The sequence below is a fragment of the Nelumbo lutea genome, chromosome 6 (assembly GCF_056320005.1).
Source record: "Nelumbo lutea isolate HS-2025 chromosome 6, American lotus-T2T, whole genome shotgun sequence".
Classification (NCBI taxonomy): domain Eukaryota; kingdom Viridiplantae; phylum Streptophyta; class Magnoliopsida; order Proteales; family Nelumbonaceae; genus Nelumbo; species Nelumbo lutea.
The window spans coordinates 37,897,301-37,909,367 of record NC_142689.1 but is presented as its reverse complement, the minus strand read 5'-3'; the positions used below and the strand labels follow the sequence as shown (position 1 = coordinate 37,909,367).

Genomic DNA, 12,067 nt, shown 5'->3' with positions numbered 1-12,067 from the left:
TTTGGTAATATCTCCAGGTTGTCAAGGAGAATCAGATACTTCATAAAGGTTCCCGGGTAATTGATGCGGAAACAGCTACTTTAGTTGACATGAATATATTTTCTGGTGATGTCCTGTGGGTGAGGGATTCAGAAGTTCATGAGAATCGTAATATTGCTGGTAAGTTAATTTGAATGTCAAGCAAATCAACATTTGAGAAGGTTATGGTGTTTGTTTTTTCTTTTTTTTTTTTCCCAAGTGTGTAACTAATTGATTATTAATGTCATATTAGAATGTCAAATTGAATGTCAAGCAAATTAACATTTATTTATTTATTTATCATTTAGCTAATTTTCCAAGTTAATAGAACAACCAAGAGTAGATTTGTAATCATCTAATGTGCAAAGGATAGGTGTCATGTCAGGTGAAAATATCATGTTGGTTTTCTCTTTGCAGTATTTTGCAGACCGAGGTATTTTCTGTGCTGGTCGTGTAACTGAGGAGGAGGATCTGCAACGTGTTGCTGCAGCAGCTGGTGGAAGTGTACAGACTTCTATTAACAACATATCATTGATGAGGTTTCTGTCTTGTCGTTCTTTGACTTTGACATTATTTTCTTAATTCCCAAGCTATGTTTTCAGTAACGACATGAATATATGAAAGTGAAATGTATCACTTTTGAACTTTTATACTAGGTTTGCTACTTTCATTTCATTCCAACTGAAATGTGGGAATTAATTGTAAAGGTTCTGGGGTCCTACAAGTTCTTTGAGGAAAGGCAAGTTGGGAATGAACGATTTAATTTATTCAGTGGATGTTCATCTGGTCAGACAACGACTATTGGTCTGGAGACTGATTCTCCCCTCAGTGAAAAGGCATCAAATAAGGCCGACTAGAAACTGCTGCAGCAATAACACACAAAGTAGAGATGGCAAATGATACTTCAAGAACAGTGATATCACCAATTCAACAAGCCAAACCATCAGAAAAAGGTTCTTCATTGCTACAGCTCTAACAGTCTCTTCTTCTCTCACCAAATCCCAAAGCTCAGGAAAATATGTTATTTTACCTAAGTCCTACTGTTACTGGCTTGAGTTTTACTTGTATAGATAAAAGGACACAAATCCCAACAACCTTGAGAGAAAGCCAGACTTGTCCAGTAAATCAGCTACGGTTGATTTATGATAAAAAACTGGCATCAAAACAAGTTCAAAGTCATAACTATTCCATAACTCATTCTTCACAATAATGCCTTATACTCCATCACACAGTCCGAGAAAAGGCAAGGGAGGAAGAAAGTTCAGCCTAGCAGAGATCTCATAACCCCAGAAAAGCTAGAATCCTTATGAAATTATAGTTTCTTTTTTTTTTTCAAATGCTATTATTTAACTAGTTGTCTCAAGCTTTAGAGGTATACCAAAAGAAAGTTTGTTTTTGCAATTATCCCCTAGATTCCCAGTTTTTCTCATACCCATTTGCACCCCCTTCCCCTCTAAACTACTTCTGGTTATATGCTACTCTTAAAGCCTTTGTGATTTACTTATTCTTTTCATATATGCTAAGTTAAGAGTACTCTTGGTGACCATGTTTAATGTCAACTTCAAAAGTTTTTGAGAAGAGTTGCGGATGCATATTTCCAAGTGATGGTTCGAAAATAAAGGATCTAGGATGCTCTTGTCATCGTAATGGATCCAAGATGCAGTAGGAAAACCTCCCCTGGCCATTTTGATGTTCTCTAGAAGTTTATGAAGCATTGATCACTTGAAAAACTAGTAATGCAGATCAGCTTACTAGAACTTGATTAGAAGTGCAAATCAAATTGTTAGAATTGATTGTATTGGATACTTGTTTCAGGTTTCAATTTTATAATTAATGAAATGCTTTTTTATTAAAAAAACTCAATATGCCATCATGCAATTGATTTCATAATTTTATGCTTTAGGTTTAAACATGTGTCAACTGATATTATTATTTTAAAAAATAAAAAAATCTACGCTGACGGTCATAGAAACCACCACCTTTGGCAAATCATTATACCTAAGCCAGCGGTTAATACTATGTCTAAGCCGACAGTCCAAACCGCCACCTTTGGGTAAATAAGACATTTGTCGTGGCAGTTTATTAGATGATAGTTTAGTCTAAGCTGACGGTTAAAACTGTCGGATTTGGTTAAATAGTTTAGCTAAGGTGATGGTTTATTAAAATGACAAATGGATCTAAGCTAGTGGTTTTGACTACCGACTCAATAACTAGGTTGGCAATCAGGCTGTCATATAACATACCTTGTCTCGGCAGTTTGGACCGCCATGGTACATTATATAGGCCGATGGTTCTCTAAACACCGTCGGATTGAATTGCTGGTTCATGTCTATGTCGACGGTTTAAAAGGCTAAGTCGGCGGTTCATCTAGCGCCGGCTTAGCCGGTTTTTCTTGTAGTGGGTGTCAGTTTTGTTATCTACAACTTTAAGAGTAGCATTGTTTATGCAAGAGTTATTAGATTAATATTGTGTGTGTGTTAAACATGTACAAAATAATGTATAATTATTTTTACATATAAATATATGTATATATAAGTATTATTTTGTGTTTAACTTATATTTTTAATTCAGTATTTAATTTTTTTATTTGTAAAAAATGCTAAAAAATTGCAATTTGGGGTCAAAAAGAGTTTTTCATTTAGTGAAATTAGTGGGGCAAGGCGCCTTAGGATAGTTCTCGGAAATTTACCCAAAATCAAAATAAAATCACCTCAATCGAACTACTGAGGGAAATTTTATGGCCTCTAGGGGGGCATTCTACAATGTGAATTGTTTTTCTTGTTGCTATTTCCAAAAATAAATCAAAACAATATTGTTTGAAAACATATTGTTTCTTAAAACAAAAATACAAGAAACATGTTCTTTGTTGTATATATGTTTTTTGATTTCAGAACTAAAATCAAAAACATGTTTTTATCTGATATTCAACATCATGTTGCATAAATCATATAATTTCTATATTAGAATATTTGCTTTTGTTTTAAAAACCAATATTTTATTGGTTCCAAAAACATGTATTGTTTTTTCAAACAAAACCAACTTGTTTTTTCCTTTGAAAACAAAAACAGAGTTCAAGAACATGTTTTTGTTTTGTTGATGTGGCAATTTCAAAAATAAATGAAAATAAAAACATTCATATTGTAGAACACCCCCTAAAAGTTTGAACATACATTGAGTATGCAATTCATGACCCGGTGATTGGGTCAAATAGATCAACGGTTGAACTGCTTAACAGGTGATACAGTTTTTGACTAAGTTAATTTTCTTTTTTTTTTTTTTGGTTAAATGCCAGGTTTTAGGAGAACTAGACCTAGAATCAAGGTGGGGTAATGATTTGAATGATTCAACTAACCAGGTCAATGACTAGCTGAAAACACTGAATGGGATGGAATAGGTAGAGATTTTGCTTAATGAGAGAGAGAGAGAGAGAGAGAGAGAGATGAGGCATAGGGATGGATTCGAGCCGAGCCGAGCTGAATAGTACAAGGCCCGAGCTCGGCTCGCCAAGGTTGTACAAGGCTTGAGCTCGAGCTCGAGCTCGATTCAAGCTAGAATCTTGAGCTCAAGCTCGAGCTCGATTCAAGCTAGAATCTTGAGCTCAAGCTCGGTTGAGTCAAAAACTCGTAAGCTCGAGCTCGTCTCGGCTCAAGCTTGATTTGAGAAAAATTGTTTTATAAAAATAAAAATTTATATATAAAAATATATTTTTTATTTCATATTTAAAAAATTAAGAATTATAATATTTTTATTATAACATTTTTTCTATAATTTTATTTTATATATATATTCGAGCTTGGCTCGTGAGCCTCACAAGACAAACTATATTAGGCTCGAACTCGATTCGAAGATCGAGGCATCACAAAATATGAAACGACAAAATTGGGAAGACCAGAGATTGGCTAATATTTCTGCATTCGATCCATTTGCTTTATTTCCAGTGCCATAAAGACTTGAAGAGACCAACGGGGGAATCGCAGGTTTTGGCTTTTTTGGGTCAAACAAACTTTCGCCTTTAAATATACTTTCATTAAGAACAGGGAATGCGTAGAGTACAAGAAATGATGTGCTAGCATTGCAAGTTGTATTATATGAGAAACAAAAAAAACCCGTTTCCTTCACATATATATAGGTTTTAACAGGTCTTAATGTAATGGCCTAGAAGCTTTACAAGGAAAGAAGTGAAATCAAGATTTAATAATCTATGTCGTGACCAATGATAGTAGTCTAGGTATTCCCTAACCCTTCTAACCTGCTAACTACAGGTCTAAGCATATAGAACCTTGCCCCTTTGGGTGCCAAAGCTGCATTGTCATGCTGACTATGTTCACCCAATTGGACATCAGGAACATCAGTTGTACTTTACATCGCCCATATTCCTTATGCGCAGTCGGATGAATGTGGCCAACAATGTGTTGTGGTCAGCAGATTCGGATTCGTCATATCCACCACTCAGCGCTCACACACAGAGAAGGGCAGCCCGAAGCCTGTTTCAGAGGCTCCTGCAAATGCAGGGTCTGTGGAGGGACAGATGTACCTAACCTTACCCCCTACACAGAGACTGTTTCCAAGATTTGAACCCTGGTCACAATGAAGCAACCCAACTGTTGCACCAAAGCCCACCCTCACAAAAGGGGAGAAAAGTTCGAAATCTGTGCAGGCATGACGACCAGGCCTAAATCGTGCTTCATACTTGAAGAAATATTTTCCCACCTTGCCTTGAGGCATGTGCTTCTGGTTCAAGGCAATTTAGGCAAACACCTTTCAAAACACTGGAGCATGTATATCTGTATCCCTAAGCTCAAATCCCGGCTAAGTGCTGCACATCATATTCCTATAATTCTAAACATGTATAACCCACTCGGAGAGAAACTTTTGGATGTCTACCATTCTCATTATGGTCAAAGATGACTTCAACTGACAAAAAAATAATATATTAATGAAATACATTTTACATTTTTCATGAAAAACTCTACCAGCATTGCACAACCTCGATCTGCCACTTGAATACATATAGTGATCCTGGGACCTAGTTGATAGTTATGGACTCCTTGAAAAGGGGGAGATGAACAATGTTCACAAAAATAAAGAATGTATTATTGCTTTACATGTTTTGTATCTTGACAATGCTCTACTGGCACTATCAAACATGGATCTCCACTTGGAAAATCCAGGTGTTCACCTATACATGGTATCCAGTTTGTAGAATCTCATTGAATGGTAATTAATTTTTTCTGGCATTCTTAAGATTGCGTACAGTCATTACAAGCTGTTGCCTTTCACCTTCAACCTCCGCGAATTTGAGACTTATGGCCGAGTATCTTTCTTGCATTTCTTTAAGTTCATCTTCCATAAATTTGTTCTTCTCTTTCAGTGATGCCATTTCACTTAACAGTTCTACAAGGTTTTCTTGGTCATTGGTATGGGAGGTAGAGACTTTCAATTCTTTCTCCAGGAAAGTTCCACTGCTACTGCAGATACAAAAGCAGAAAAGGGCAATAAATTGTCAAAAGAATTTAATAAAAGCTTAACTTTGTTGTCAAGAGCTTTAATTTTGTTGTAGCATGTCCTCGACTGAATTAATTTCATACAAATACCAGTTTTATAGATGCAAATGTACAGCAATCATAAAACCAAACTGTGGTGGGCAAACATTTACCTTCTGATATGCTCTCTCTCATTGTCACATTGAACAGATATATATGCTTTACTGCACTTCTCAGAATCCAACAAATTTTCTTCATTTCTTTGTTCTTCAAAATTGGTAGCATCCCCATTAATTTTCTCAGCACCTTTGGCTTCCTGTGTTTCAAAGACTCCTCAAAGAATTAGTAATTATTACATAACTAGACTGTAGCAAAAGTAAATCCTTTAGGCTTGGGCAAGATCCTGGGTACCTTGAGACTAAAAAACTTGAAGGAGAATTTGGTCTGAGTTTAGTTAAGAATAACTCAAGAAATTTTGACAAAAATGTATATGTATTCAAGTAATTCCTCCATTTCTCCACCTAGCCCATCTAGGTATGATTGTTTTTGTTTTTTTGATCAGCACCCATCTAGGTATGATTATCAGACTGCTTTTCCTTTTCCTTTTTTCCCATATTGATGGTAGGTAATGGATTGTCCTTGAAGTTATGCTATTGATCTTAAACAAACCAGGAGATAAACATCTTAAAGAATGCTCCATACTTCAAATGCCTTGTGTATTTTTTATAAGTGCATATAACATTTATCTAAAATGGGCAAAGGTTGAACTCAGGGACTTCTTAATTGAACAATGAGTAGTGAATATCCTACAACCTGTTAGCATGCACATTTCAATATGAAGTATGGTTTATAAATATAACTAACCTTTTGGAATTGATCTTCAAAAATCCTGGTACTGTTCTGATTGAGTTCCTCCACCCAGTTTTCTAGTTCATCGATCCTGGTACACAGATCCTTTTCCTTCTGCAAGAATGAATTGGCTGAGCTTTCTAGTGCAGCTTCTTTTAGCTTTATTTGACCCTGTAAGAAACGCTAACACTGTCAGTACTGTGAACTACTTAGCAATATATTTTTCAGTGAAAATTTGTGAGAAAACAGCAGACATTTAGGATGAAGGAACTCAGACGGTGTAGAAGCACTAGAAAGCTTTTCTAAAAATTTATAAATATAATAGCAAAAACGTCATTGCTAGCTGCAATGCTAAAATTATGGCTGACAAACATAAGATCAAGGGTTCAAGTCTGAGAGTGGCCACTTCATGCAAAAAATGTGGAAGGGTTAGGTGGACCTGGATAACCAGGACCAGCATTGGACAATGGCCTTTAAGATCACAATAAAATATTTTTATGTGGTTGTGTATTCACCTCGAGCAATTTTATTTTCTCACGTAAACTAGCAACCTCCTTGGAACCACGAGAAACTGGGCCAGACTTGTTATTTCTTAAAGTTTGTTTTGTCGCCTCTAAACCTGTAACCTGTACAGTGCCATCTTTGAGTTTTTTCTCCATTACTGTAATGCTGTCTTCCTTCTTCTTTAGGTCACCCTTTAGATGAAATACCTGTTTCCTCAGGTTCTCCTTCTCCAACTCATCTTCAAATAATGATTGCTTCAAGTCATTAAATTGAGCTTGGGAGGTTTCCACCTCTGATTGCAGAATTCCAATCAATGTGTCCTTCTCATCCTTCAGATGCCTCAAACTATTTAATTCCTCCAGCGAATTATCTGCTTCCTCCATCAATGAAGCAACTCTTCTCTTTAGTTCATCTCGTTCCATATTTCCCTTTTCTACCAATTTCTCCATTTTGCTGACTGATGTCTTCAGTTCTTCAATCTCAGCTATCAATTGTTCTTTCTGTTCTGCCTGTTTGGAGAGGTTATTTTTCTCTTGTGTAAGCTCTTCTACCTGGACTTTGAGCATTAGTATCTCCTTTTTCAAAGCTTCGACCTTTTCTTCCTCAGAATTCTTTTGATGTTCAAGTTTCATAGATTTGTCTTCAAGTTCTGAGAACAAATTCTTTGCTTCCATTATCTTTGAATCAATCTGGTTTGAAAGATTCAAGAGTTTTGCTTCATATTGATCTTTAACCAATACCAACTCTTCATTGGCTTTCTCAAGCATTTCTTCCAAATGGCTTTTCTGCAGACGCAGTTCACTAGCTTCTGTCAGTGCTTTCATTGCTAGCTTCTCATTTGCGTCAAATGTTGACATCATTTGTGTGGAGAGCTTTTTAAATTCCTCCTGAAGCCGCTCTGCTGTGTTAGCATTTTTCCATCTTGTCTGCCTCAAGGCCTCCTCTGCTCGGATGGCCCTCTGCTCCTGCTCAACTTTTGCACGTGTCACAACTTCCAGATCAGCTTCAAATCCTTGCGCCTGCTTCTCAATTTCCTTCTCCAAGTGCTTGACCTGGGTTTTAAGTTCATTTATTGTGGTCAGTGAGGTTGAAAACTCTTGTGCCTGCTCCTTGAGTTGTTTCTCCAAACTCTCAACCTGACTTTCTAGTTCAGTAATAGAAGCCAGAGACACAGAGATCTCATATTGTGTTTTCAGTTGTTCTTGCAGTTGGTTTTGCTCTAGTTTTGCAGACATATCATGGTTCTCTTGTTTCAAAATCTCATAGTCCAAAGCAAGCTGTTCCATTTGCATCTCTAGCTCCTCTCTTTCTTTCCTGTACATCTCTATTTCACTGTACAGGTCAATGATCTTTTGCTCAAGCAAGTGAGTTTCCTTGGCATCATCATGTCCGTTAGCTATTAGTTCCAATGCTTCTTCTTCTTTCTCCTCATCAATTTGATGCTTGGGGAATGCTTCCTGCACCTTGTCAGCATTCTCGTAGGAAAGATGGGATATTTCTTTGTTTTTCTGCTCCAACATTTCATCCAGGTCTTGCACAGCAAGAATCAACTCCGAATTGGATTCTTGTGTCTTCTGTAGTTGTAAGCGAAGATTAGCATTGATATCTTTTTCATAATTCAGCTCTTGTCTGATTTCTTCTAGAAGAGCCCATGGATCCTTGCTCTCAAACTGCAGCTTATTCGAAGTTTTGGTATCTTCAATATGTTGTGATGCCTTTAATTGTTCACATTCTTTTTTAAGTGCATCTCTCTCCTCCTTCAGGCCAATAACTTCTCTCGAGAGTTCCTGTCCCCTTTTGCTCTCCTTCACAATCTGCTTTCTGAGAGTCTGTAGTTCCAACTCTGATACTTCCGCCTGCCTGGTCAAAACAAAAAGGTCGCTTTTGAGCTTTTCAATGGAGACATCTGATGCCTGTGACAAGCTTTCTTTCAGAAGAGTGTCCTCAGAACTGCTTGTTGAGCCATCTAAACTTCCATCTGGAGCTGAACTCATTGACCACTCTGTGTTTGATCTCTGATGAACATTGTAGTTGGTTGTAGTGGCATTAACCATTGGCTTCTGAGGCATGGTACTGTGGCTAAGAGATGATAGGTAGCTTCTAGGGTTCTGATGGGCATTATTATTTTTCAATCCAAGTTCTCTTGGGGTGTTTCGTCCTGAGCTGCTATCTGAACCTGGCCCTGTCATAACATCAAAGCCAATAGATGATCTGGGATTTCTCTTGGCTTGAGCATTCTGAGATGCGATTTTATTCAATGGCCCATTCTGTTAACAACCCGGAAGATATATTAGAAACAACTTTCTTTCATAAACCAAAATTTCCTAGTCAAGGCTACTTGACTCAAAAAAACTTGAAACGCTAAAGTAACAATCAATAAAATCCAAGAAAATCCCAGTTTAGCTAGAACTTTTCTAAGTGAAACATTTTAAGAAGTATATTCTTGGGGAAAATGAGATGAAACCTTACTTCAGTAGCATCATTGCTGTCACTTTCGTCTATATCTGAATTGCTCATCTGGCTTCTCAAGCTCCTATCTTGGAATTTAACTGTCACATCTCCATTTTCTCCAACCTCTCTGCAAAGGCTCTCAATAAATTTAAAAAAAAAAAAAGGCAGTGGTAAAATTGTAGTCCAAGCATAAAATATTTGAAAGTAAAAAGGAGATAAACAAGCATTTCGTGTACACCTTCGATCGACATTCCCTTGAATTCTCTGAATTGTGACCTGTCTCAATAATCACAACCACAATTATCATGAATCTCTGTAGCTAGTTGTGGCTGAATTAAACATCTGAATCTAAAATTGCAGTTTCTTCTGTTTTGCAGCTTGGATACTTTACTTTCTTTTGAAAAGTTATAATTTGCAGGTATTAGAAAACCAGGGAATAAAAATACTAACATGTAGAACTGCTCCAGAGTTCGAACTTTTAAGGGGTAGAGAGATAGAGGAAGGTTTAATTGCCTCTGCATAATTTGCAAAATCGATAGAGACTTCTCCCAGAAGACCAGCTTTCGATGATCCCTGTGAGATAACCAATGTACTTAGAATCCACCAACAGAAACACAGTAAGAAGAAAAAGGAAGGACGAAAGCTGAAAATGAGAGAGATTGGAAACATAGCATACAGTGGAAACGAGGCAATGGTAAACTTTCTCATTAATTTTCCCTGTTTTGGTCTCCCGCACGAATTTTATTGTTTCATAAATTGGATTTTCCCAGCGACAGGTTCCATCCCGAACTGCAGTCTTCTCCAATTTCACAGTCGGTTTTCCGACATCAACTGGAACCAGGGAAACGATCAGAGTCTCCCAACCTACCAGAGGAACCTGTAAAAAAACAAAAGAAATTCAAACAGAAACACATCAGGTGCGCAATTCCCTCTAATTATCCCATTACGTTATCGTCATTACCAATTTCTGCCTTCATAAGCTCCTCCAATCCACCCATCTCAATCATTAAAATGAAGAAAAATTAAATAAATAAAATTCATGTGCAGCTTACGACCAATTTAAAATAAACAAGATCAAGCCCATTAATGATTAGAGCAACTACAGTAAGACTTCACTGGTAGTATATCAAAATGGTACCCATCTCAATCATTAAAATGAAGAAAAATTAAATAAATAAAATTCATGTGCAGTTTACGACCAATTTAAAATAAACAAGATCAAGCCCATTTATGATTAGAGCAACTACAGTAAGACTTCACTGGTAGTATATCAAAATGGTAATACCTGGGTCGCCTGAAACTGCAATTTGAATACAGCTTTGATCTTATTCTTGTCGCTCCGCCATCTCGCCGACTTGAACATCTTCGCTCAGTTCTCAGTTAGCCATTTCTGATTTCCCTATCAAATAGGAGAAACCCTGGTATCTCAACCAGAAAGTCTCAGTTCAGGTCTCACCATACTATTGTCCCCAACAAATACCATAACCGGAAAATCACCATTCTTTTCTTAAAACCGAAATTGATTTTGTCCAGCTTCTCATCCACGTATCAGGCATAAAACAACAAGCCGAAACTCGAAAGAAGCAGGAAACTTCTGCTTTCCACCTCAATGGGAGAAAAAGAGATCGACTACTGTCCAGAGTTTGGACAGTAGCATGAAATGAACCGGTAATAGACCAATGTAACTACAGATCGACATGGACAGACACCTCAAGTGAAGATGTCGAACTCAGTCATTCACCAAACAGCCGATTATTCGAGCCTAGATGAAACCCAAATTGGGAGGAGAGCAGTCAAACAGATCTAAGAATACACCGTGTTCTGGTTTCTTTCTTTGTATACGATGGACGGAGTTGGCTTAAGAGATTAGAAAAAGAAAGGGAGAAGCTTCTTACTCTGTAATATTAATTATTTATTCTAAATAATATAAAAATAAAACCAAATTAGGAAATCATTTTCCGCGTCATATTAATAATTTAGATAATATCAGCTGGTTGCTTGCGTAATTGCGTAACTTTCTAGTGACAAAACTGCCCCTCCACGTCAAATATATTCCCTCCTTGGTCAAAAACTCAAAGTACCGGTCCATCACCATGACCGTTGAGGTGGAGCGGATCCACTGGATTTCTATTAAAATATTTCACGAAATTTGACCTTCCCCCTGAGCCCTGACCCCTCTGCTGCACGTGCCACTCACCCAACTAGTTATGGGCTTAAAAGGATCTGTTTTACTTGGACCAAAAATGCAAAATGACAAATCTATTTTCCACCCAGATGAAAAATTGAGGATCCATTTGACTCCCAATCTACTATTCTTTTTTTATTGTGGGCTGTGGGCATGAGCATGACACGTGGTGGGCCTGATTGGCCCCCCTAGCCTGAGCTTGAGTAAATATTGATTTTTATTTTTATTTTTTGTATTTGCCTTGTTAATTTTTCATTCCTTTTGCTCTTTTACTTGCTGCTCTTGATTTTGTTTTAGCTCAGATTTGTTCTCAGGCCAGAAGTAATTTTTAGGTTAGGATCTGAGGATTGTCTTCTGATAGTAGTAAGTAGTACCTGAGGGATGGGGCCAGGACCTGGGAGCTGCCTAATGGGCTGCTCCACAATGTGAGACACATAATGGCCCAAAGGAGCCAAATCACCCATCATGCGCAGCGCAGCAGTGCAGCAGTGCAGCAGCACAGCAGCACAGCTCCATTAGTTTTTAGAATATTAGATACCCTCCTGTTCGTACAAAGACTCGTCCATCTACTGAACAA

General features: G+C 37.4%; 1 protein-coding gene across 1 annotated transcript; it reads right to left on the bottom strand.

Annotated features, from left to right (window-relative positions):
- Window positions 1–4,910: 4,910 nt before the first annotated feature.
- LOC148848607 (uncharacterized) lies at window positions 4,911–11,184 on the bottom strand. The gene is made up of 9 exons (XM_088952192.1): window positions 10,591–11,184; window positions 9,982–10,182; window positions 9,756–9,878; window positions 9,544–9,581; window positions 9,324–9,432; window positions 6,866–9,121; window positions 6,366–6,521; window positions 5,675–5,817; window positions 4,911–5,486 (listed from the first exon to the last, which is right to left on the bottom strand). Exons 1-9 carry the CDS (start codon window positions 10,666–10,668, stop codon window positions 5,240–5,242), a joined length of 3,351 nt encoding a protein of 1,116 aa, XP_088808318.1. The 5' UTR covers window positions 10,669–11,184; the 3' UTR covers window positions 4,911–5,239.
- Between the last annotated feature and the right edge of the window lie 883 nt (window positions 11,185–12,067).

Excerpts from the sequence above, each read along its gene's own strand:
- LOC148848607 (XM_088952192.1), bottom strand. The coding sequence starts at position 10,668 with ATGTTCAAGTCGGCGAGATGGCGGAGCGACAAGAATAAGATCAAAGCT. Across the intron at positions 9,122-9,323 it reads ACAGCAATGATGCTACTGAA|AATGGGCCATTGAATAAAAT; the intron begins GTAAGGTTTCAT and ends GGTTGTTAACAG. Across the intron at positions 5,818-6,365 it reads TTGAAGATCAATTCCAAAAG|GAAGCCAAAGGTGCTGAGAA; the intron begins GTTAGTTATATT and ends TTTGAAACACAG.